The 25,208-nt window shown below is 44.1% G+C and overlaps 1 protein-coding gene across 9 annotated transcripts in view; it reads left to right on the top strand.

Moving 5' to 3' along the window:
• The window catches only part of PRUNE2 (prune homolog 2 with BCH domain), a 447,750-nt gene that overhangs the window by 350,011 nt on the left and 72,531 nt on the right, over positions 1–25,208 (top strand). For all 9 annotated transcript variants that reach the window (XM_033927022.1, XM_033927014.1, XM_033927006.1 and 6 more), the window contains 2 exons: positions 3,998–4,198; positions 6,605–6,781. In XM_033927022.1, the coding sequence (XP_033782913.1) occupies positions 3,998–4,198; positions 6,605–6,781 (378 nt within the window). The remainder of the gene's footprint in view (positions 1–3,997; positions 4,199–6,604; positions 6,782–25,208) is intronic.

The raw sequence follows: 25,208 nt of genomic DNA, 5'->3' as shown, positions 1-25,208 counted from the left end.
AGATGTTGTGCAAATTCATTGTCTAAGCATGTGGTTTCACATTAAACAAGAGCGTCTCTAGACTTGGCGTCTACCAGGGATCTCAAAGTCCCTCCTCGAAGGCCGCAATCCATTCGGGTTTTCAGGATTTCCCCAATGAATATGCATTGAAAGCAGTGCATGCAAATAGATCTCATGCATATTCATTGGGGGAAATCCTGAAAACCCGACTGGATTATGGCCCTCGAGGAGGGACTTTGAGACCCCTGGCGTCTACAGACCCGTTTCTTTTCACAAAGGTTTTTTTTCAAAACAGATTTAAGGGATCCTTTTCTTTGGACAATTCACAAGATCCTCTTCAAAATGATTGCAGAATCCTGAAGAAGGTACTGTATCTGTACTGAAACGCTTGCAGCGTTGAGTCTTTTCTAGAATTGTATCTCTTCTTCAAATAAAAGATTCAGTTTGGAAACATCTCATCATTTCCACTTGTTCTTCTGGTTGACACTTAGGTGGGAACTTTTTGCTGCTTCTTGCGGTGCAAATTTTCCATTCATCAGAGAGAAATTCAGAGCAGTTTACTGAGAAGTTTATCTACTGAGAAGTTTATCTACAGTTTACTGAGAAGTTTATCTGAATTCAGGAATTCAGGAAACATATGAAGGTGTGGTTGGTCCAAGAATTGGAAGCAGATCCTTTTGAGTATCTGGGTTGCTGCAAGTTTTTTTGTGCGTTTTTTTTTTTGTTTGTTTGTTAATGTTGTACAGTTGTGTATCAGAAAACTTTGTGATGGCTACCTTTAACGAGGCACTTACTTTCCTTCAGAGAATACTAGCATAACCAGTATATAAGCAAGTGTACATGAAAACTTATGCCAGCCAGAGATGTGGCATAAATGTGTGAGCCCACATTCCAGAGATATTAGGGTAACTTATTCTATAAGTTATGAGGTTCATAATTGAAACAGAAATACATCTAAAACCCCGCCTAAATCGGCACTTCGACAATCAAAAAGACAGATCATCCAAGTACCGATAATCAAAACGGGTTTTAGATGTATCTAAAATCAGCTTAGGCCTTTTCAGTGCCACTGTGCACCCAGAGTGAAAGGGGCGTTTTTGAAGGAGTGGTTAGGGCAGGAGGTAGGCGGGATGTGGGCCGACCGAGACTTAGTCGTCCTGCAGCGATAATCGAAAGTTTAACGAGACTGCCTAGAAGGAACTTATACGTTATGACTTTGGTCAGGGGTGCCCAGCACGTCGATCGCAATCTACCGATTGATCACGATGGCAATGCGGGTCGATCGCCGAGAGACTGCACAATGTAAAAACACCACCGCCCGGGATCTCTCCCCCCAGTACCGCAGCAATCCAACAGCTCCATTAAATCATCCCCCGCCGCAACTCCAGGCAAGGAAGGGCCAGGCATGTGCAGCAATTGCATGCTGCCAGCCCACAAGCCTTCCCCCCGATGTCAATTCTGATGTCGGATAGAAGGCTTGTGGGCGTCGGGAGAAAGGCTTGTGGGCCAGCAACATGCAATTGCTGCACACGCCTGGCCCTTCCTTTGCCCGGAGTTGTGGCGACAATGGGGGATGTTTTAATGGAGCTGTCAGGTGGCAGTTGTGGCGGTGGCGAGGGGCAGGCAAGCTTTGGTGCAGGTTGGCTCCAGGGGTGGACAAAGACTGGAAGGCAATGAGGGGGAGGGGGCATGAACTCGAGACACAAGGGAGGGGGAGGGGGCATGAACATGTGACACAAAGGAGGGAGGAAGGGGCACTAACTTGAGACACAGAAGGGAGGGAGGGAATAGAAAGGGACAATTGTTGGGCCTAAGTGTGTGAGTAAGAGGGAAAGAGATGGCGCACATGGGAAAGGAAGAGGAAAATTGGGCATAGAGAGAGGAGTGAGGTAGAGATGCATGGGGAATAGAAGGATAAGAGGGAGAAATGTTGGATATGGTGATAGAGAGGGAACAGAGGGATAGATTGAAGGGGATGCAAGGGGGAGGAAAGTTGGGCATAGTGATGGAGGGAGAGATGTGGCATGGTATTGGAGAGGGGTGATAGAAGGCGAAATGGGCATGAGGATGGTGGGCATTGGTGAAAAATGCTGCACATGATCTCTGGGGGATGAGAGAGGAAGAAAAGTTGGACTCCTGGATGGACAGAGAGAGATGTTGATTGGGGAATGGAATGAGGTCTGGAGAAGAGGAAGCATGCAGGAGGCAGAAAGAAAGAAATATTGGATGCACAGTCAGAAGGAAGTGCAACCAGAGACTCATGAATTCACCAGACAACAAAGGTAGGAAAAATGATTTTATTTTCAATTTAATGATCAAAATGTGTCAGTTTTGAGAATTTATATCTGCTGTCTATATTTTGCTCTATATTTGTCTATTTTTTCTATAGTTTTTACTGATTGCAAATTTTAAAGTCATCTGCCTTGTCCTCTTTGAAACCCCCCAAAAATATAAATGATAATTAACATTTTCTCTGCGTACAGTGTGCTTTGTGTTTTTTAATTTTTATTGTTGGTAGATCATTTTGACTTGGTCATTTTTAAAGTAGCTCGCAAGCCAAAAAAGGATGGGCATCCATGACTTAGATGATCTAAAAACAGGATTAAGTGCCCAGAAGTTATCCAAAGTGACCAGGGACAAGGTACAGACCCCTACACACTCCACCAGTAATCCCCCCTCCCCCCATCATAAAAATTGGAATAAAGTACATACTTGCCTCCAGAACATCAGCACCTGGCATAGAAAAGCCTAGTAGAGCTGAACAGAGGTGGCTTAAGTAGTCTGGGGGATGGGCTAGTGAACCATATAGAGGAGGACACATGATTGGCAGTCGCTTTTAAGGTGACCACCTACATCAGTGCCGGTTAGTGAATCGGGGTTAAAATGCTGCATGTCCTATTTTATATCTTTGGGCCACATGGCAGTTAGCGCACAGTAATGTTCATTAGCGCACACTAAACTTTAGGAAAAGGTCCCCTTCTATGTTGACACCAAGACTTCTACCTTTTTAACGATAAAAGAAACTGTGAAATAACAAAGAGTACTTGTTTTCCAAAATGCTTTGTTTTATAAATGTACAGTATATAAATATGCACTAGTGTATCATTGTAGCACTATGGAGAAATTGAAACCCAACAGCTGCTGGTGGCCATCACAGACTTTAATTGTTTGCGGTCCAGTTTTTATACACACATGGCAGCTGCTCATAGTAAAGTAGTAATATGGCAGATAAAGACTTACATTGCCCATCCATTCTGCCCAACATTGGCATCCTTAATCTTGAGCAGTCCTTGCCATTTTCAGGGCACCTTCCTGGGACATAACGATGAGCCAAAGATGCCATACTTAAACTTGTAACTATGACCTAACTGTAGTAATTGTACCGATCTACCTGAACTAGCAACTCTATTGAATGTCCGTGTCAAACTGTCCATTGTAACTTCCTGGGTAACTGACCCAACCTTTTGTAATGTAATTTCACGGAATAAAAAACCTGATTAACATAATATACCACAGAAATCTGCCTGGCATTGGCTCGGCAATGTTTTTTCTTTAGGCTTTGAATTCTGCTTATGGACCAGCATGTCTTTTATGTCATGGTAAAGATAGCGATGTCCTGCAGCTATGAAAGGAATGCAAGAATAAACTTTATATAAAAATATGCATTTCATTCCTGAGGCCATGCAACCGGGGGGGGTGGGGGGTGTCAAATTTGAGGAATTCAGCACTAGACAAGGTAGTGCTGGACAAGGGGAGGAGATGAAGAAGGAAGGGAGAAGGGCTACTGCTAGACAAGGGAAGCAGGGAAGGGAGAAGGGTTACTGCTGGACAGGGGGGAAGGGAGAAGGGGTACTGCTGGACAATGGGAACAGGGAAGGGAGAAAGGGTACTGCTTCCCAATTGGGGAAGGAGCGTTTTGCTTTCAGCCCTGAAGGCTTCATCAAGGAGCTGATGTGGCACTCTATTATTCTGTTTTCCTTTCTGTCTGTTTCTTCAGAACCTCCTAATTCTTTGGATCTTGATGGCTCCCATCCCAGAAGGATAAAACTCACAGCTCCTAACATCAGTCTCTCTCTGGACCAAAGTGAAGGGTCTGTTCTGTCTGATGATAACCTGGACACCCCAGATGAGCTTGACATCAATGTGGATGACCTTGATACTCCCGATGAAGCAGATTGTTTTGACTATCCTGCACATGGTAATGAGCTAAACTAATTGATGAAAGGCAAGCGGGAGAGAGAAAAAAATGGCCTACCTTTGTCACCACTCCATTTGGAGGAGGTGCTGGTTTGCTCTAAACAAAATATAACTCAGCATAATCCATTTAAAAGAAACGCCTTTGCAAGTTAATAGTAATTTGGGTTTTTCACCACAGCCTATCTGGCATCTAGAAATATATATAAAAACTAATGTTAAAGCCCGTTACATTAACGGGTGCTAGAGTACATGTCTGTCTGGTGTTTTTTTATTTGTCTCTCTCTCCTTGGATGCTGTCTGTCTGTCATTCTTTCTGTCTGTCTCTCCCTGGCCCCCTATCTGTCTATCTTTATTTCTAACTCTATCCTCTTCCCTCAATCTTGTATGTGCCCTTTTTCTTTCTCTTCCCCACTTCCTTCCAACGTCTGTTCCCAATGTCCCTCAGACTTCATTGTCTGTCTCCCTCTCTCTACCCCTTCTATCTACTGTTCACCCTTTGTCTTGCCCCTTCCATTCACTGCCCTCTCTTCTCTTTCCATCCAGTGTCTCTCTTTCTCCATATGGCATCTCCTCCTTCCTTTCCCCCTTCCTTTTCCCTTGGTCTGGCATACATTTCTCCTTCCCTCCATGCCCTGCCATTCTCTCCCCCTCAGCTCCCTTTCCTCCTTGAACTTCATCGGGCAGCAGCAGCAGCATTCACAATTCATTGCTGTTGCTGGCTTCTGGTCTTCCTCTCTGTCGGGTCATCTTCCTGAAACAGAAAATAGGCAGGACCCGCCAGAGAGGAAGGCCTGAAGCCGACAACAGCAGCGAATTGTAAACGCTGCTGCTGCCCGAAGAAGCCAGGCCTTGAAAAACCCGAGCCAGACCGCTTCTCTTCCCTCCCAGCCCAACCCCCGCTGACTCGGCTCCCTTACCCTGCGTCACGGAAGCGTGAAGACTGAACGCCTGCAATCTGGGTGGCGAGGACGCGGCTCAGGAGACTGTGAGGTGTTGGCGTGTGGCGGCGCTCCACGAAGCCCTCCTCCTGGCAGCCTCCTAGCTTTGTTGTCTGCTGGCTTCATTTTTCTGTGCTTTTAACTATGTTTCCAGGGCCTTCTTGTCCTTTGACTGTTTTTCTCTCCGTCTTCATGTTCTGCCTTGCATCCACCTTTGGAAAAAAAAAAAGAAAAAAAAAAAAAAGACATTTTGAATCTTAAGACCGATTTCTCTTGGCAAAAAATTGTGTCTATCAAGGCTGCACAGAGGGCTTTAAACAAACACGTTTGGGTCTCCTGAAGCAGAAGATCTCGAAACGGGGCCACGTTGGGACCCCTGAGACTGTTAACCTTTCTAAAATTTTTGCAAGCTAAGTGCAATCATATTTTGTCCATATAGAGAGTTTCACGACATAGCTTTTGGAATAATACCACATAAGTGTTATAAAATTATATTTTTCAGTGACCAGAGAGTGATTTTCTACATGTGAATGCAATGATTGGATGGTAAACTCTTCCTCTCAAGAGGTGGTTTTCACCCCCTCTTCAGGGTTTCACTTCTCTGAGCATTTTTTGAATACCAGTAGCTCTACTCTCTTCTCACTGACACACATTATTATCACTATCATAGTCAGTCTGATCTTTTTTTTTCCATTCAGCGATTTTCTGACTACATTAATATATTTCCCTGTACCTCCCTAACGTAGTTGCATCCACCTTTGGCATTAACTTACCATTCAATTTTTCCCTTTTTTCTGCTTTCTTCTCAAAATCTATATTTCCATGTCTTACCTTCCCTTCCTATCTCTCTCTCCTTCCCTCCCTATTTCCATTGTCTGACATCTCTATCCTTCCCTCCTTCCCCTCCAGTGTAACATTTCTCTTTTCCTTCCTCCTTTCTGCCCCCTGCAGTCCATCTTCCTTCCCTTCCTCCTTTCTGATCCACCTCCCAGTCCAACATTTCTCCCTCCTTTCCACCAGTCCAACATTTTTTTTTTCTCTCTTCCTCCTGCATGCAAAATATAAAACATAAGAACTGCACTCTGATATCTTCCACTGAATGTTGTTTTAAGACCCAATGTTCGTTTAATCTTAACTTAACCGGTCTACTCGTACGACCAATATAAAACAGCTTGCAGGGACATTCAATGGCATAAACAACAGTCAGCTAGTTGTTTATGCGATTGAATGTCCCTGCAAGCTGTTTTATATTGGTCGTACGAGTAGACCGGTTAAGTTAAGATTAAACGAACATTGGGTCTTAAAACAACATTCAGTGGAAGATATCAGAGTGCAGTTCTTATGTTTTATATTTTCCATGGAGATCACCGCTGCTCACTTACCTTGTGAGCGAAAGACTACAGAGCAAAATTTAATTGGTGATGCACATATCTCCTTAATCAATGATTACTTACATTTCTTATTTCCAGAAGACCGCCAAACTGCTAGGAATGTTTTCCCCAAAAAAGGTGAATCAATTCCAGAATACACAGCAGAAGAAGAGCGAGAAGATAATCGACTGTGGAGGACAGTGGTGATCGGAGAACAGGAACAAAGGATTGATATGAAAGTGATCGAACCTTACAAAAGAGTTATATCTCATGGAGGTGAGATGTCCCTTAATATAGTCCACTCCCTTCCATAACTCATATTTAATTAGGGTACATTATCTCAGCACTCACAAGCACCTTTGAGGCTCATTTTCAAAACAGGAAAACATCCAAAAGATGACATAAAGTGGCAGATGGATGTTTTTCTCAGAAAAAAAAAGTTTAAATTGCAGTTTTTGAAACTCATATTTGGGATGTTTTTCTCTGCAGTTTTTCTAAATTGCCAGAGGGCACGTTGGAGGCGTGTTTTAGCTAAGACTAGGGTGATCTTACGATTTGGATGTTTTTCTGTGGTAATGAAACATGGACAAAATGTCCATGCCAAAAAAATAGGGCATATGACCATGGGCGGAATGAAAATAGAGTTACCAGAAAAAAGAGGACAGATTGAGATATCTGGGTTATACTTCCACAATGGAAGTAAAACCCAGATATCTCAATCCATTCTCCTTTTTCTGGAGCCATATGGTAACCCTAAATGAAAAAATAAACCCCTTTAATCTCTCAGTGATCACTATCCACTTCTCACCCACCCCCGAAGAAGGCTGTATGGCAGCAGCAGCAGATATAATGGGCATTCCTCTTAGAGCAGCAAGCAGGTCCCTGGAGTAGCCTAGTGGTTGTTAGAGAAGGGGATCCAGGCCCATATCCCACTCTAACTGGTACACTTATGGTTAGGGTTACCAGACATCCCAATTTACCCAGACATGTTCTGTTTTTAGAGGGCATGTCCGGGCGTCTGGACCACTTTTCAAAACCCAGCACTTTGTCCAGGTTTTAAAAAGCATCTTCTTTGGGACCGTGTTGGGAGGGCATGCATGGATAAGCTGAAGGGAAGCCGAGTATCTGTCTCACTAAGCTGCGTTTGAGTGCTGGCTCTCTGCAACCAGAACCCAGGTGTCACTGATTAGAGAGAGAAGGAAAACCTCTCACTCTGGGACTGCCCGGAGATTGTTGTTTGCTAAAGGGACTGTATCTTTGATAGCTGAAGTCTCTGGGTTAAAGCCTTTGTAAACCTACCAGCTTATCTAATATCCTGCTGTGGTCCGTCTCTAGGAGTCTGCTCTGAAAACTATACACGTTACTCAGCTAGGTTAGCTGAAAAGCCTGGAACTTTATTTCTAAAGTTTGCCACTTCATTTATCTGCTTTGTGATGCAGTTTGCTTTCATTGTTTGGAAGTTTATTTTCATGGCATTTCTGTTTATTTGAACCCTGGTGAAGAGGACTATCTTTAAAGCAGAGAAAGGCCAGGGAACTGCAATTGTATGCCATACTTGAACTTTAAGCCATTCTGGCAACTATATGCTATTTTTGTTTTATGCTTAATTTTTGCATTCCATGAGGGTGGCTGAAAGTATTCAGACCCCCTGTTCAATAAAGCCTAAGAATGAGAATTTAAATATACCTGAATTGTGTCTCCTTTTTGGCAAAGTATCTCAGTGTGGCCTGGCAGACTAGGCAGGTGCCTAGGTCTGTTTAACCTGAAAAGCCTTCCTCTTTCCTGGGGAAGCCACGCCGACAGGTCAGGATTCAGCACAGCTAAGCCGCCTGCCAGTCAGAGCAGGGGATAGCTGTGTGACAGCATATAGGTGCAATATACATCAAAGGTAGGCACTGGAAATGTAGGCCTGGAAAACCCTGACCTACAATTCTGGTGCCTGTCTTTGCAGGAGGTGCATTTGACCTACAATCGGCAGATGCTTTTAAGGCGGACGCCGACAATGGCACAGGTTACAGAATCCGGGCCTTAGTGTGTGAATGTGACATTCATGTGTATAAGTGCTAGTAGTCTATAATCTTAGCAAGCAAATGTATACTTTTAAGTACTAGGATTATAGAATTAGGGGGCTACTGCACAAGTATATGCTGGCTTGGACTGCATGTATTTCTAGGTTATACCTAATTTCATAAGAGCTTTTTAATGTACAAAAAAGATTTATAAAATTGCCCTCTTATTGCACAGGTCAGTGTTTTTCAATTCAAGGCCTGGAGGCCAATGGCAGCCTGTAGAAATCTCTAGGGCAACCCCTATTGTCTTTGGTTGTTGTTTTTTTTTTCCTACTACTCTGCCTCCTTAACCAATCTTATGAAAGAAAGGGGGAAGTGGGTGAGGGGATAGCCACATGCTTGAAGGGCAAGGATTTCTCACTATCTAAAAGGGGAGTGTGTGGCACAGTGGTTAAAGCTACAGCTTCAGCACCCTGGGGTTGCGGGTTCAAATCCATGCTGCTCCTTGTGACCCTGGGCAAGTGACTTACACCCTCTCCCCTTCCCCCCCCCCACCCCCCCCATTGCCCCAGGTACTTTAGATAGATTGTGAGCCTACTTGAGTTCCTGAATAAATTCATGTAAACTGTTCTGAGCTCCCTTGGGAGAATGATCTAGAATAAATAAATGCTCACAACCTTGAGGATACCACAGGTAAGGATGGATGTTGTTGAAACACATTGTTGGTAGCTTTCCTTGTTAGAATCCAGAGTAGCCCTGGCTTAAAGATTTACAAAGACAACTGGCACAGGGAGAGCTTCTCTCTTTCTGAATCCTGAGATGTGACCTCCACTTGTTCATCAGACACCTCTCTGCCCTTCACGCAGTGCTAAGAAATCTGAGAATCTAAACTTTCAGGAGCTTTGGCAGCCCTTCTGATCAGGTTCAAAAGCAATGATTTGGCCTTGAACAGTAGTTCCTTTTCTGCGTGTTCGTCTTTATATAACACTTCCACCCCTGGATCTGGGCATGCACAGAAACATAGCGATGCATTTAAAACAAATAGGAGAAAACAGGTGGTTTGTTTGTTTTTTTCAGTCAGTGCATAGCTATGCTCTGAAACTCGTTGCCAGAGCATGTGTAAAAGCAATTATTGTAGCTGTATTTACAAAAGGATTGACCAAGTTATAAATCATTATTAAATAGACATAGGGAAAGCCACAGCTTATGCCTGGGGGTGAGTAGCATAGTATATTACTACTTTGGGGGATACTGTCTGCCATCACGTACAGTTCAAGATCTTATTGCTGATCTACAAGTGTGTTCATTCTGCTGCCCCTCAATTTCTCTCCTCTCTCCTTATAAACCTCCCAGAGAACTCCATTCCTCAGATAAGCCGCTCTTAGCTTTACCCTTCTCCTCCACTGCCATTCCAGACTTCCGTTCTTTTCATCTAGCTTCCCCCTTTGTCTGGAATAAATTATCTGAGTTTGTCCACCAAGCCCTTTCCCTTGTTTTTTCTTATAGTGGGAGGGGCCTTAGGCGCCTGGACCAATCAGGCCCTAGGATCCTGTGGGTTGGGCAGGGGAGGGGTGGGCCCGCCTCATTTGGACGGAGGTGGGCCTGCTGCCCGGATGTGCGAGGAGCCATCTGTTCCAACTTGCTGGTAAGGCCAAGGGGGGGTTCTGGGGTGGGGGTTTTTATTGGGGAGATCTGGCAGGAGGGGTTGGGTACCCTCCTGCCGCAATCTTCGAGAGGGCCATTGGGGGAGTCAGCAGGAGAGATTGAGTACCCTCCTGCCATGATCTTCGAGAGGGCTGTTGGGGGGGGGGGTCGGCAGGAGGGGTTGGGTACCCTCCTGCCGCGATTGTCGGGGGGGCGGGTTCTGTCAGCAAGAAGGGTTGAGCACCTTCCTGCCAGCGATTTTAGGGGGGTTGGGGGGCCGGCAAGAGGAGTGGGTACCCTCCTGCCGGCAATCTTCGGGGGGCAGCTGGGGAGTTGGGGGAGGGAGGTTGGGCATGTTAAACCCGATTCTGTAACCGGTGTCTGCAACATGGACGTCGATTACAGAATCGGGTCAACTTTGGGCGGGTGTAGGCCTGATTTTGTATAGGACGCCCGGGACCAGTGTTCTATACAGAATCCAGGCCATAGTGTTACCCTTTCCCCTCCAATGTGATCTATCCTATTGTTGTGATGCCATTTGTACCTTGTTATCACAGGTTCCCATTGGATATCTTCCTTCTGCCTATTAGATCCAGCTCTTTATTTAGTGTTACATTTATTTAAGTATTTATTTGCATGTAACTCAAGGTGAGTTACATTTAGGTGTACTAAATATTCAGGTGTTATATGAATCTAACAGAGCAATTTATAACTGGACATGTGCATTTACATGTGTCCTATACATGTAAGTGGTTCCTGAATTGACACTTAACACAAATAAGTGGACTATATGCTATAGAATTTTACAGCAAAGAAAATGAATCACTAATAGTCAACCCAGCAGGGATAGGGGTGTAGTAGTACCAATTGAAGACTGGTTCAGAAATGGATTGTACAGTACGCCTATAATGTAACAGACAGGAGGTATGAGGAAGGCTAGGGCTCTTCAGAATGGAGAAGAGACGGCTCAGGGGTGATATCACAGAAGTCTATAAAATACTGAGTGGAGTAGAAAGGGTAGATGTGAATTGCTTATTTACTCTTTCCAAAAATACTAGGACTAGGGGGCATGTGATAAAGCATGCGATGAAGTAGTAGATTTAAAACAACCTGGAGAAAATAATTAAACTTTGGAATTTGTTGCTGGAGAATGTGGTGACATCAGTTAGTTTAGCAGGGTTTAAAAAATGTTTAGATAATTTCCTAAAATAGAAGTCCATAGGCCATTATTGAGATGACTTGGGGAAATCTACTGTTTATTCCAAGGATAAGCAGCATAAAATCTGTTTTACTACTTGGGATCTAGCTAGGTACTTGGGACCTGGGTTGGCCACTGTTGGAAACAGGATACTGGGTTGATGGCCCTTCGGGTTTATGGCCCTCCCCATTTTAAAGGAGTTCAGTTCTTAAATCCATCTCCATTGACGACTTTTGTGGCTTCTTTATAGTTGTCTTTTATCTTTATTTTATGTTGTTATAGCACACACATCCAGGGAAGGGTGGGAGGGGGGATAATCTCTTTTGTTTGGTTTTATTCCCTGATTGAAAAATGCTGGAAGGGAGAGGGAGTTTAATTTTTTCTGTATTGTTACTGATTGATTATAAGTGCTTATGATTATTAATATATGTATGTATATTGTTTTGCACTTTTTGTTAGCTTTGAAAGCTTAAAGATTATTTTTTTTTAATCCATCTTCATTGGAGATATCCAATGTTTGAATTTCAATTAACTTTTTTCGGATCTTTTCCAGATAAGCCCCACCAAAAAGTTAACCCAAAAAACATTATAAAAAAGAGGCGCGATCTGTAGAAAGTAAAGTGGGTGGGTTCCCCCCCACCCCCCCTGTCAGAGCCCTTAAAAAAAATGGTCGACAGTTTATCCTATTTTTTTATAATGTTAAGTTTCATATCCTCTTTTTTATAATCTTTTTTGGGTGCTCCGACGGGGGGGCGTGGGGGGGAACCCCCCCACTTTACTTTATACACATCGCGCCGCGTTGTGGGGCCGTTGTGCTGAGAACTTCACTGGTTAAGGTTGAGTGCGCTGGCAAAAGGTGGCAGGGCTTAACTTTTGGCGCGTGCACTTTTTCCGGCCCCTTATCTGGAAAAGATCCCTTTTTCCCATCCCCCAACAAGTTCAATAAAAATTTCCTAGCCAAAAGAGATTACTTATTAACAGCTTAATAGCAATAAATCTTATTGTTTGGTTAAATTAAAGCCAAGTTTATAATTTACTTGTTAGTTTTTACAGCAAGTTCAAATTTTCTGCTGGCAGCTGCCAGGTCATCCTGTTCCACACCGAGATTCCAGTCATATTAGTAGAAGCTCCAGAACTTAGTTAACTGCCAGTGAAGACAGAGAAATTTTTTGCTTTGCCAGGTAAAGCTATACGTCATGTTTCATGAGATGTTATGCCATATTTTAATTGAACTATAAACAAAATGATAATTCTTGTATATTTATTTCTATGGAAAAGTTTTAGTGTCTTGTGCTGAGACGCTTGCAAATCCTCTGGAATTCAGCCAGGTTTCTCTTCATTCAGTAATTTGTGATCCAAGGGACAGTTCTCAGAAAATCCCCAGCAGCAGATGCAGACTTCACAGTTCACAATTGAATTTCTATAAAGAATGTAAAGTGATGAAGTCCTCATCACATGTACACATGCAGTGGTGCACAACCTCCCCTTCCCAAAGAAAATTACTATTCTAAAGCATGTTTCTGAGCTAAAGCATGGGGTGGGAGGGTGGGGGTTCTCTTATGATAAGGAGAGGATTGATACATTTTAGTGAAATGGGGAGGAGGTCTTCAGTCCTGCCCAAAAATACAGGCGTTATCATTCTCATGTCCTTGAGCTGATACTATCAATGCTAGCTCTCTTTCAAGGGGGAAGAAGTTTAACCGGCGTGCTCTGAGTGCACATGATGTCATAATGCCATTATATAGAACCATGGTGAGACCTCATTTGGAATACTGTGTGCAATTCTGGAGGCCACACTACCGAAAAGATGTGCTGAGAGTAGAGTCGGTGCAACGGATGGCCACCAGGATGGTCTCAGGGCTCAAGGATCTATCGTACGAGGAAAGGCTGAAAAATTTGCGGCTGTACTCACTCGCGGAACGTAGGGAGAGAGGAGACATGATCGAGACGTTTAAGTATATTACCGGCCGTATCGAGTTGGAAGAAGAGATTCTCTTTCTCAAAGGACCCTCAGCCACAAGAGGGCATCCGCTCAAACTCAGGGGCGGGAAATTTCATGGCGACACCAGGAAATATTTCTTCACCGAGAGAGTGGTTGATCCTTGGAACGAGCTCCCGGTGCAGGTGATCGAGGCAAACAGCGTGCAAGAATTTAAGAGCAAACGGGATGCCCATGTGGGATCCAGAGGGTTAAGCCAAGGGAACCTGTCACCAGGAGTGGGATCCCTAGGATAGTAGACTTGGGGGTGGGTCAGTAGAGTGGGCAGACCTGATGGGCTATGGCCCTTATCTGCCGTCATCTTCTATGTTTCTATGATGTCACCAGAAAAGGCCATGTAAATGTCTTGCACGTAGATTCCACTAAGAAAGCGGGTAGAAAATAAAAGAAGGGAACCACCACAGTGACACCTATAGAGGAGTGGTGTGGTGCCCTAAGGCAGTGCAAGCGTTTGCTTTTTGCGCAGGAGGTCTTTCCTGAGGGGGCAGAAATCGCTATGGGGTCTCCCAGTGTCTCTAATTCCTATCAACTGAATAATCAAGCAGGAGAACCATGGAGTGGTTCCCAAAGAAAAGCTGAGGTTTTGCTGCAAGTTCAACAACTCACAGTGTCTTGCAAGCAGGTTCTTTCATCTAAGTTGCATATGAAACTATTGACACTTGGTCTGTTCCCCCCTCTTAGTCTAGTCTTTGGAAATTTGCATACAGCTGAAAATTGCAATAAGTCTTCTGACTCTACCAAGGATAATCTTTTATCCTGGGAAAAGATTACTTACAACCTCAGAAAGCAGGTTAAAACTTGGCCCTTCCTCTTTTGATCTCATTCTCTATCTTTCTCTCTTATTCCTAACATAAGAACATATGAATAACCTTACTAGCTCAGATCAATGGTCCATCAAGCCCAGTAGCCCGTTCTCATGGTGGCCAATCCAGGTCACTAGCACCTGGCCAAAACCCACAGAGTAGCAACATCCCATGCTACCGATCCAGGGCAAGCTGTGGCTTCCCCCATGTCTTTCTCCATAACAGGCTATGGGCTTTTCCTCCAGGGAATTTGTCCAAACCGTTCTTGAAACCAGCTATGCTCTCTGCCCTTACCACAACTCTGGCAATGCATTCCAGAGCTTAACTATTCTCTGAGTGAAAAAAATATTTCCTCCTATTGGTTTTAAAGGTATTACTCTGTAACTTAATCGAGTGTCCCTTAGTCTTTGTAACTTTGTACCCATTCTACTCCACTCAGGATTTTGTAGACTTCAATCAAATCTCCCCTCAGCCGTCTCTTTTCCAGGCTGAAGAGCCCTAAACTTTTTAGTCTTTCCTCATACGAGAGGAGTCCCATCCCCTTTATCATCTTGGTCGCTCTTCTTTGAACCTTTTCTAGCGCCACTATATCTTTCTTGAGATAGGGAGACCAGAATTGAACGCAATACTCCAGATGAGGTCGCACCATGGAGAAATACAGGGGCATTATAACATTCTTAGTCTTGTTAACCATCCCTTTTTTAATAATTCCTAGCATAGTTTGCTTTTTTGGCGCCATCACACATTGGGCGGAAAGTTTTATCATATTGTCTACGATGACACCCAGATCCTTTTCTTGGGCACTACCCCCCCCCCCCCCCAAGGTGGACCCTAGCATCCAGTAACTGTGATTCGGGTTATTCTTCCCAATATGCATCATTTTGCATTTGTCCACATTAAATTTTATCTGCCACTCTCTTTTCATCTGCTACTCTTTTTTCGCAACCTCATGCAACCTGTTTGTAGCTTTCAATCCTATTAACCCCCTCCTTTTATGTCCTTTAGGGGTGGAACTACCCTGGAAACAGCATAGAGGTATAAGTAGCCAGGATTGTTCTACTGTGTTTCCCCGAAAATAAAACCTAACCTGAAAATAAGCCCTAGCATGATTTTTAAAGATGCTCCTAATATAAGCCCTACCCCAAAAATAAGCCCTAGTTAAGATCGTTCCCCAAAGCCCCTCCCGAATGTCTCTAACACTCCCCAACTCCATCCCTGACACTAGTACTGCCCGATTCGTTGAAAAAATTGGACTTGTCAGTTCAGCAACCCCAGTGAGACCTAGGATACCTCTGCTCTGAGGCGTCCAAAAACAGCAGCGGTGGCAGCGCTCTGAACGAGCTACTTTGCAGTCTTCCCTGCTGGGGACAGGTCTTCTCTCCGCAGTAGCATCTCTCCATTTCTCTCCTCCACCCCAATTCTTCCTCTTTCCTTTCTCCCCCCCCATGTGCATCATCTTTCCTTCCCTCTCACCCATCCCCTTATACAGTATTTTTCTATCCCTCCTTCCCATCCCACTGCAGCAGAACCCCACCGACCCTCTCACCCATCCCCATGTGCAGCATCTTTCTATTTCTCCCTCCTATCCCCCTGTGCAACAGAACCCCCACCAACCCTCAAACTCATCCTCTTGTGCAGCTTCTTTCTATCCCTCCCTCCCATTCCCCTATGCAGCAAAACCCCACCGATTCTCCCACCGTGAGACTGATATACCTCTGCCCCGAGGCCTCCAAAAATAACAGCAGCGGCAGCGCTCTTAATGGGCTGCTTCACGGCCTTCCCAGCTGTGGCCTTCCCTCTACCATGTCACTGATGACATCATCAGTAATGCGGCAGAGGGAAGGCCTTAAAAAACAACCTGTTCAGAGTGCTGCCACCGCTGCTGTTTTTGGAGGCCTCAGAGTGGAAGTATGTCAGTCTCATGATGAGAGGGTCAGTGGGGTTCTGCTGCACCAGGGGATGGGAGAGAGGGATAGAAAAATACTGTACAAGGGGATGGGTGAGAGGGGAGGAAAGATGATACACATGGGGGCGGGAGTGAGAAAGGAAAGAGGAAGAATTGAGGTGGAAGAGAGGAAGGGAGAGATGATTGTTGTACAGGAAAAAAAAATAAGACATCCTCTGAAAATGAACCCTAATGTGTTTTTGGGACCCAAAATTAATATAAGACACTGTCTTATTTTGGGGGAAACACGTTAATTATGTACTCAACTGGGATATGCTCAGAAGAGGAGTTCGGTGGGACCATTGAATTATTTAAGGTCCCAATTTTGGAAGAAAATGTGTTATCTGCCTTTTTTGGGTCTCCTGGCAACAAGTGCCATCTCTGCAACCTGCAAGATAAAGCTTTGTGGCATTGAGTCCTGAGAAAATCAAAAAGGCCTTTGATCAGGGAAGACAGCATCAGATACTGTGAGTGAAAGCACCCTTAGAACCACTAAGGTAAAGGGACAAGGAAGAGACGAGAACAATCTGAGGTTCAGAGGGTTTCCTGAATGAAAAGGGAGATCTGGATGGAAAGAGAGAACACATACAAAAATAATGGGAGTAAAATATTCAATAACCCATAAATTTTCCAAACTGCATACAAAATCCTTCTTAATAGAGAAATGAAATTTATTATTTTTTCTTTAAATATCATAAATAATTAAATAATGTGCTCAGAAAAAAGCTGATAAGCTTCAGGTATACGAGCCACAGACTGTACCAGCTTAAGCTTTAAACCACGTGGCATGCGGCCACGTGAAGTATTTTGTGCGGCTCCGGTTGAGGGCGATGCAGTGTTTTCCTCTGCTGCCCCCGGGTGTTTGCCGTCTTGCCAGCTCCCTCCTTTGTCTTGCTGCAGTGTTTGAGTTTAAACCATCACAGCACCCTCCCTGCCTACCTTTAAATTACTGAATTAGCTGTTAATTTATATACTGATCACAGCGGCAGGAGAGAAACTGCAAAGAAAAAAGATTTTAGTCACGGTTTTGGTGGCTGGACTTCCACAATGTCTGTACTCCAGCTGCTCAACATGCGAAGTGCTCCCCAGTGTTACATAGTTCAAAAAAGAATCCACAAAAAGAGTCCAAAAGAAAAATTTCAAAACCCAGACCAATATATCACAAAGATCTTAAAAAATCTTCACTATCCAATGTCCGAAAACACAATCCACAGTCTTCCCCAACACAGCACGGATTTCTCTGACTCGCTTCTTCAGGAGGAAGACTACCAGACACTCAAAAAGGCTCCTCATTAAACAGGCGTCACATCCAGAACCCAGTGACGAACTAACTAGCCAGAGTCACCGCCAATTGAATGTGCTATGTAATTATTTATGATATTTAAAGGAAAATAATAAATTTCGATTCTCTATTAAGAACATAAGAATTGCCATCTCCGGATCAGACCCTAGGTCCATCAAGTCCAGCGATCCACACACGCGGAGGCCCCGTCAGGTGTACCCTGGAATAGTTTTAGTCCCCATATCACTCTATGCTTCTCATAAGGAGATGTGCATCTAGTTTACCCTTACCCGTATCACTCTATGCCACTCATAAGGAGATGTACATCTAGTTTACCCTTAAATCCTACAATTACAATTACAATTCCACAATTACCTCTTCTGGGAGAGCATTCCAGGTATCCACCACTCGCTGCGTGAAACAGAACCTCCTGATATTTGTCCTGGACCTGTCCCCCCTCAGCTTCAGTCCGTGCCCTCTTGTCCGTGTCACATTGGATATTGTAAATAACTGTTTTTCCTGCTCTATTTTGTCGATTCCTTTCAGTATTTTGAAAGTCTCGATCAGGTCCCCTCGCAGTCTCCTCTTCCCAAGGGAGAACAACCCCGGTCTCTTAAGTCGTTCCTCATAATCCAGGTTCTCCATACCTTTCACTAGCTTTGTTGCTCGTCTCTGCACCCTCTCCAGCAGTTTTATATCCTTCTTTAGGTATGGAGACCAATGTTGGATGCAGTATTCCAAGTGTGGTCTGACCATCACTCTATAAAACGGCATTATTACTTTCTCCGATCTACTCGCGATTCCCTTCTTTATCATGCCTAGCATTCTATTTGTGTTCTATGCCGCCGCTGTACATTACGCCGACGGTTTCAGGGTCCTATCAATTAGTACACCCAGGTCCTTTTCCTGTTCGGTTTTTCCCAGAGTTGCACCTGACATACTATACTTGTGTTCCTTATTCTTTCTTGCTAAGTGCATCACTTTGCATTTTTACACATTAAACTTCATCTGCCCTTTATCTGCCCATTTCTCCAATCGACTCAAGTCGCTCTGGAGTTCCTCACTGTCCTTCTGCGATTTGATTGCCCGGCATAGCTTTGTGTCATCTGCAAACTTGATGATCTCACTGGATGTTCCATCCTCTAGGTCATTGATGAAAATATTAAATAAGATGGGCCCAAGTACCGAGCCCTGGGGTACACCACTAGTCACATTCTCCCAGTCTGAGAACTTCCCATTTATGCCCACTCTCTGCCTTCTGTTCTCCAGCCATTTGACTATCCATCTTAGTATATCTCCTTCTATTCCATGGCCTTGCAGTTTCCTGAGAAGTCTTACATGTGGAACCTTGTCGAACGCTTTCTGAAAATCCAAGTATATAATATCCACCGGTTTTCCATTATCAATTTGTCTGTTCACTGTCTCAAAAAAATTGAAGTAGATTCGTCAAACATGACTTCCCTTTCCTGAATCCATGTTGGCTGGCTCTCATCAGGTCGTGTGTGTCTAAGTGCCGGATTATGCTATCCTTGATCAGCTCCTCAACCATCTTCCCAGGGACTGACGTGAGACTCACAGGTCTATAGTTGCCTGGCACTCCTCTCGATCCTTTTTTAAATATCGGCGTGACGTTCGCTATCTTCTAGTCATCCGGTATCTGTCCTGTTTTGATTGACAGGTTGGCAAGTTTTTGCAATAGTTCTCCAATTTCCACTTTCAGCTCTTTCAAGATTCTCAGATGAATTCCGTCTGGTCCAGGACATTTGTCACTTTTGAGTTTGTCGATCTGGCGGTAAATCTGGTCCAAGTCCACTTCTACTGTGCTAAGGCTGTCCTCTATTACTCCTTTGAACACTTTCACTGTTTCTGTAATTTTTGCGGTTTCCTCCTTCGTAAAGACAGATGCAAAGAAGGAATTTAGTCTGTCTGCAATTTGTATGTCTTCCTTGATGTACCCTTTCCTTCTCTGGTCGTCCAGCGGTCCCACCGCCTCTTTTGCGGGTTTTCTCCCTTTTACGTACCTAAAGAAGGGCTTGAAGTTTTTGTCCTCATGCGCTATTTTCTCCTCATAGTCCTTTTTGGCATCCCTCACCGCCCTGTGGCATTTCTTCTGATCAGCTTTGTGTTTGTTCCAAGCTTCGGTTGTTTTTGTGCGTTTCCATGTTTTAAAGGCGTCCTTCTTTTCTTTTATGGCTTCCTTCACCTGTTTAGTGAGCCATGCCGGCTCTCTTTTACCTTTAGTTTTCTTTGCATTGGGCATCCACAGAATGTAGAGGCTTTGTGCTTCTGTGATAGTATTTTTCAGTAGGGACCATGCCTGTTCTACCGTTTTGACTTTGCCCATCTTTTTCTTGATCCGTTGTTTCTCCATGGCTCTCGTGCTATCATATCTTCCCCTTTTAAAGTTTAAAGTCGTGGTTGAGGTTTTGGTACCATTCCCCTTCCTGACATCGAGTTTGAAGTTGATCTTGTTGTGATCGCTCATCCCCAGTGGGACCGTGACTTCTACTTCCTTTGCCAGTCCCGTAATGCCATTTAGGACCAAGTCCAAGGTGATGTTTCCTCTTGTCGACTCTCCCACCAATTGTTCTAGGAAGCAGTCCCCTAGCACTTCCAGGAACTTTGCCTCCTTGCCACAGTTAGAGGTTCCCAGGTCCCAGTCTATCCCCGGGAAATTAAAATCCCCCAAGATTACGACATTACCTGTCTTATATTTGTGTTTAATTTCCTCTATCATTTCCGAGTCTGTCTCCTCCCTCTGTCCTGGCGGAGAATTTTGGAAAGAGAGAAGCCAGAAAAGGAGCTCCCTAACAATGTACTGTAAATGCTGTAAAGTCTGTAAATGCTGTGAACATTTGTCCTACCCATACTATGAATCTACTCCTGTAACTCGTTCTGGGCTCCTTTGGGAGGACGGGCTAAATAAATAAATAAAATGACTGAGAGAATGTGGGATGTTATGGAGCTATTTATTTAACCTGTCCTTGAAACTGTATATAACTTTCAATATGTCTTCCAAGAAGGGGCTGGATCCAGTTGACTTGCCCTTGAAGTTAGTCACTAAAGTTGGCACATCAGTATACCTCACCATGTGCTGTGAAGTTATCTAGTGCCTGAATCACCCATCACAGAAATGATGCTGGGTAAGGATTGGAGAATTGGAGGAAGTTCGACTCCTCTCCACCCCCCATGCCCTGAGGACTTGCCAACTACAATAAGTGTTCTTTTAACCCCAGCCATAGGTGCCACCATTTCAAAATGATTAGGGATGGAAAACAAAATATGAATTACCTCTTCCTGGACCCAGTGAAGCAGATTGCTCAATATTGGGGGTGCTCAGCACCCGCAGAATTGGATCCTATAAGTCCAGCAACTATCTCGCAACACAGAAGGGTCACCGGGAAACCCTTATATAAAGGGGTGGCTAAGCAGGGCCTTGAGTGGACTTAAGCTACTCTTTACCTTCCTACAATATAGTCTGCCTGGCTACACTTAGAAGACAGATTAAGATTTATCCTTCCCCCTTACTATCAATGTATTCTCATTTCTACTGAAAAATTATCATAGGAGTGAATCAGTAGTGCAAAGAAAGCATCACAGGGTCAGATAGGAAATGCTTCTGTCCTGGGCTGCTGCCCTAGATCTTCACTTGTTCTATGGAGAAGATGACGAGAAATAGGAGAATGGCACTTCCTGTCTGTCCTTGCAACCGCTCTCTCTTAAGCACTGAGTCAAGTGGCATTTGCTAGTTCTTGTTAACTCTGGCGGTAACGAGCAGTCACTGTGCTGGTATAGTGGTGAGCAGAGCCACCGTGGAGATTTTGTGCTACAGGCAAGATCTGAGCCTTTCCTCTTCCTGAATGTGGTCAGATGGGAGCTCCACTGCTGCCTGACTGTTGTGATGATCAGAGGCATGTCTCCTTTTTTTTGATGCAGGATGCAGCAGACATGTGATTTTTAGCTGTTGCCAGGGAATATGAGTAATTATTTTGGATTTGACCCAAAGGGCATCCAAAGTTCCAGCCATAGTCTACATCCTCAGTTTTGAACAATAGCCACCAGGAATATTACAAAAAAAGCATACTATAACCATAGGAGAGCCTTAAACTTAAAAGGAATTGCTCAAAAATCAAATGACCCAGTGGAGAAGAGATAATCCATTCGTTACTCTTTTTAATGGCGTCATGCTATCCTAAACACTGAAGGTTTCCCAGATTTTCTCATTTATTTAGTTTTTTAGTCTTATCATGCTGACTTGCGCTCCATCTGATATATTTTTGGATCGGTAATTGCTGTAAATTTAAAAGAAGCAGCAGAAACCTTCAGTTACAAGAGAGTCTGTAGGACGTTACGCTTTGGAAAACTTTAGACTAGGAGAGGTACTTTGGGTTTGGCTAGGCCTATTAGAAATTAGAAGAGAGAAGCACTTAGGGGGCTGGCAGGAAAGTATACCCAGCTTGCCAAACTTAGCAAATGCCTCACACTAGTTCAATTCTCACCTTATGGGACTATTTTTAAGACTGTATGGCCTCTGTGATTTGCAAGTTAAAAACAGGAAACCCAGCTCATGTTTCTTAGACCAAAGGAAAATATATCTTCTGCTCTGCAAACCATGTATGTATGACAGCATTTACAACTTTGCAGATGAAATCTGTTCTTCCTTTTCACAAGTGAGTGCTTGTATACATTGGACCATATGTATTGGAATGGGGAGGAGGGCCACAGGAGCCGTGGCCTCCCCCAAAATTGCTATCCATTGTGGTCCAGAGGAGCAGCAGGCAGGAGTGAGCCATCAGCGCTCCTGCTCTGCTGCTAACCTGGTGGCAGTTGGGGGTTTCCGTGGGGGGGGGGGGTCCGTGGAGGGGGTGTTTCATTGGGGGTCCGGGGAGGGGGGATTCATTGGGGGGGGTCTGGCAGGAGAGGTTGGGCACCCTCCTGCTGACGATCTTCCGGAAGGGGTGGGGGATTCATGGGGGGGGTCTGGCAGGAGGAATTGGGCTCCCTCCTGCCACGATCTATGTGGGGGGAGGGGCGGTCTTTGTGCAGGAGGGATTGGGCTCCCTCATGTGGTGATCATTTGTGGGGGGGAGGTTCGTTCGTGGGGGGACTGGCAGCCAGGGCTACTATACTTATCGTGGCAGTCAGATCCCTTGGTGCAATAAGTATAGCGGCCACGTTTACAGTAACCCAGTTCTGTAACTGGTGTCTGTAACATGGCGTCGGTTACAGAATCAGGTTTATTTTGGGTGAGCATAGGCCTGATTCTGTATAGGACGCCCGTCCCAGGCGTCCTATACAGAATCCGGGCCTTAATGTGAGCAAGTGCAAAGTGATTCATGGGGGAAAGAGGAACCCACTATAACTACATAATGCAGGGTTCCACATTAGTAGGGTTACCATATGGCTCCAGGAAAAGGAGGACGGATTGAGTTTTACTGGGTTTTACTACCAAGGAGGGCAGATTGAGACAACTGGGTTTTACTTCTATTGAAAGCAATTGAAGTAAATCCTAAATGTCTCAATCCATCCTCCTTTTTCTGGAGTCATATGGTAACCCTACACATTAAGAGCCTGTTTTACAAAGCCGCACTAGCAGCTGCCACACAGCAACAACCCTGAAGCCCTTTAAATCTCTATGGGCTTCGGGGCCATTACCGCGCAGCAGCCGCTAGCGTGGTTTTGTAATTTAGGCAATAAGAGTTACCACTCAGAAAAAGGATCTAGGTATTATTGTTAATGATACGCTGAAACCTTCTGCTCAGCGTTTAGCAGCAGCTCAGAAAACAAATGGAATGTTAGGAATTATTAGGAACGGAATGGAAAACAAAGATGAGAATGTTATAATGCCTTGGTGTGACCGCATCTTTAATACTGTATGCAATTCTGGTCACCACATCTCAAAAAAGATAAAGAATTAGAAAAGGTACAGAGAAGAGTGATAAAAATGATAAAGGGGTTGAGATGATTTCTATATAAGAAAAGGCTAGAGCAGCCAGGGCTCTTCAGCTTGAATAAGAGATGGTTGAGGGGAGATATGAGTCATGGAGTCATATGTCCAATAACTTCAAAAACGGAAAATTCCTATCGAAAAACAGTCACATAATAATCACCCCTACCCCAAAAAATCGTAAACAATCCCTAACATCAGCAACTAACTATAGACCGGTAGCATCCATCCCATTTTTCGCAAAATTAATGGAAGGTCTAGTACACACCCAATTGATGGACTACCTTGACCAGTTCTCGCTGCTACATGAAACCCAGTCTGGCTTCAGACCTCTGTTCAGCACTGAGACGGTAATTGCAGTGACCCTAGAATACATACGCAACTTATTCAGCAAGGGCTATAATGCCTTAATCATGCAATTTGACATGAGCTCAGCCTTCGACTTGGTGGATCACAAAAAACTGCTACAATGTTTAGACGCAATCGGCATCGGAGGTGAGGTGCTTAACTGGTTCCGAGGATTCCTTACGACCCGCACCTATCAAGTGCGCTTCAACCACAACCTCTCTAAAACATGGAGAAACCCATCAGGCGTTCCACAGGGGTCCCCACTATCCCCACTACTCTTCAACGTCTATATATCTTCACTAGGTATGCAACTGACCAAGCAAGGTATAAAAGTATTCAGTTACGCAGATGACTTCACAATCATTATCCCGTTTAATGCGTCACCCTCCGAAATCACCCCCATAGCAACAGAAGCACTAAACCTGATGGAACAATGGACCACAGAATTCAAACTGAAGCTCAATGCAGATAAAACTAAATTCTTTATAGCCTCGCCACATGCACATAATACGACAAAATCATTACTCATTAACAATCTTAATTACCCCATTCAACCAACAATGAAGATTCTCGGGGTAATACTAGACCAAGGGCTAACCATGAAAGACCATGTGGACTCCCTAATCAAAAAAGGATTTTTCACTCTCTGGAAACTTAGGTCCATTAGAGCATACTTCCACGCTCCAGCATTCAGAATTCTAGTACAATCCCTTATACTAAGCCACCTTGATTATTGTAACATTACCCATCTGACAATCTCCCAGAAGCAAATGCAAAGACTGCAACTGATACAAAACGCAGCAGTCAAGCTGATCTTCGGGCTGAAGAAGTCCGATCACATAACCCCTTCCTACCAACTCCTGCACTGGCTGCCAATGGAGGCACGCACGAAGTTTAAGCTGGGATGTCTCTGCTTCAAGGTATTATATGGTCTAGCCCCTAAATACATAACAGACCTCTTCTCATTCCCATCCAACAGACATGAGAGAAGTACACACCTGAAGTTCGTCTCCCCACCGGCTAGAGGATGCAAATATAAGAGATACCACCAACAACTTCTATCGTATCAAGCAGCCTTATGGGGCAAAGACTTAGAAAAACTAATTACTCACACAAATGACTATGGAGAATTTAGAAAACACCTAAAAACGTACCTGTTCTCGAAACACCTAGGTAACGAACCAGGACAATAGCCCCCTTCGCAATATCATTCCCAAAACTGAATTTGTAAACTGTTAACCCCCAATCACAAACTATGAATACCCCATTCAATTTATGGAATTTTTCCAATTCTTTGTAAGCCGCATGGCACTTCAAGGCCCTGCAGCATACGAACTGTTGTTATTATCATTAATGTTCCCATTATCAGAAGTACACTGCTATACTCTGTAATTCGCTGTATGTACAGTTTCTCTTTATTGTAAACCGCCTAGAAGTCGCAAGATTGTTGGCGGTATATAAGAATAAAGTTATTATTATTATTATTATATGATAGAGGTCTATAAAATACTGAGTGGAAGGGAATGAG

The sequence above is a fragment of the Geotrypetes seraphini genome, chromosome 1, assembly GCF_902459505.1.
Source record: "Geotrypetes seraphini chromosome 1, aGeoSer1.1, whole genome shotgun sequence".
NCBI lineage: Eukaryota > Metazoa > Chordata > Amphibia > Gymnophiona > Dermophiidae > Geotrypetes > Geotrypetes seraphini.
Note: the sequence above shows the minus strand (reverse complement) of the source record. Positions and strands in the feature narration are given on the sequence as shown.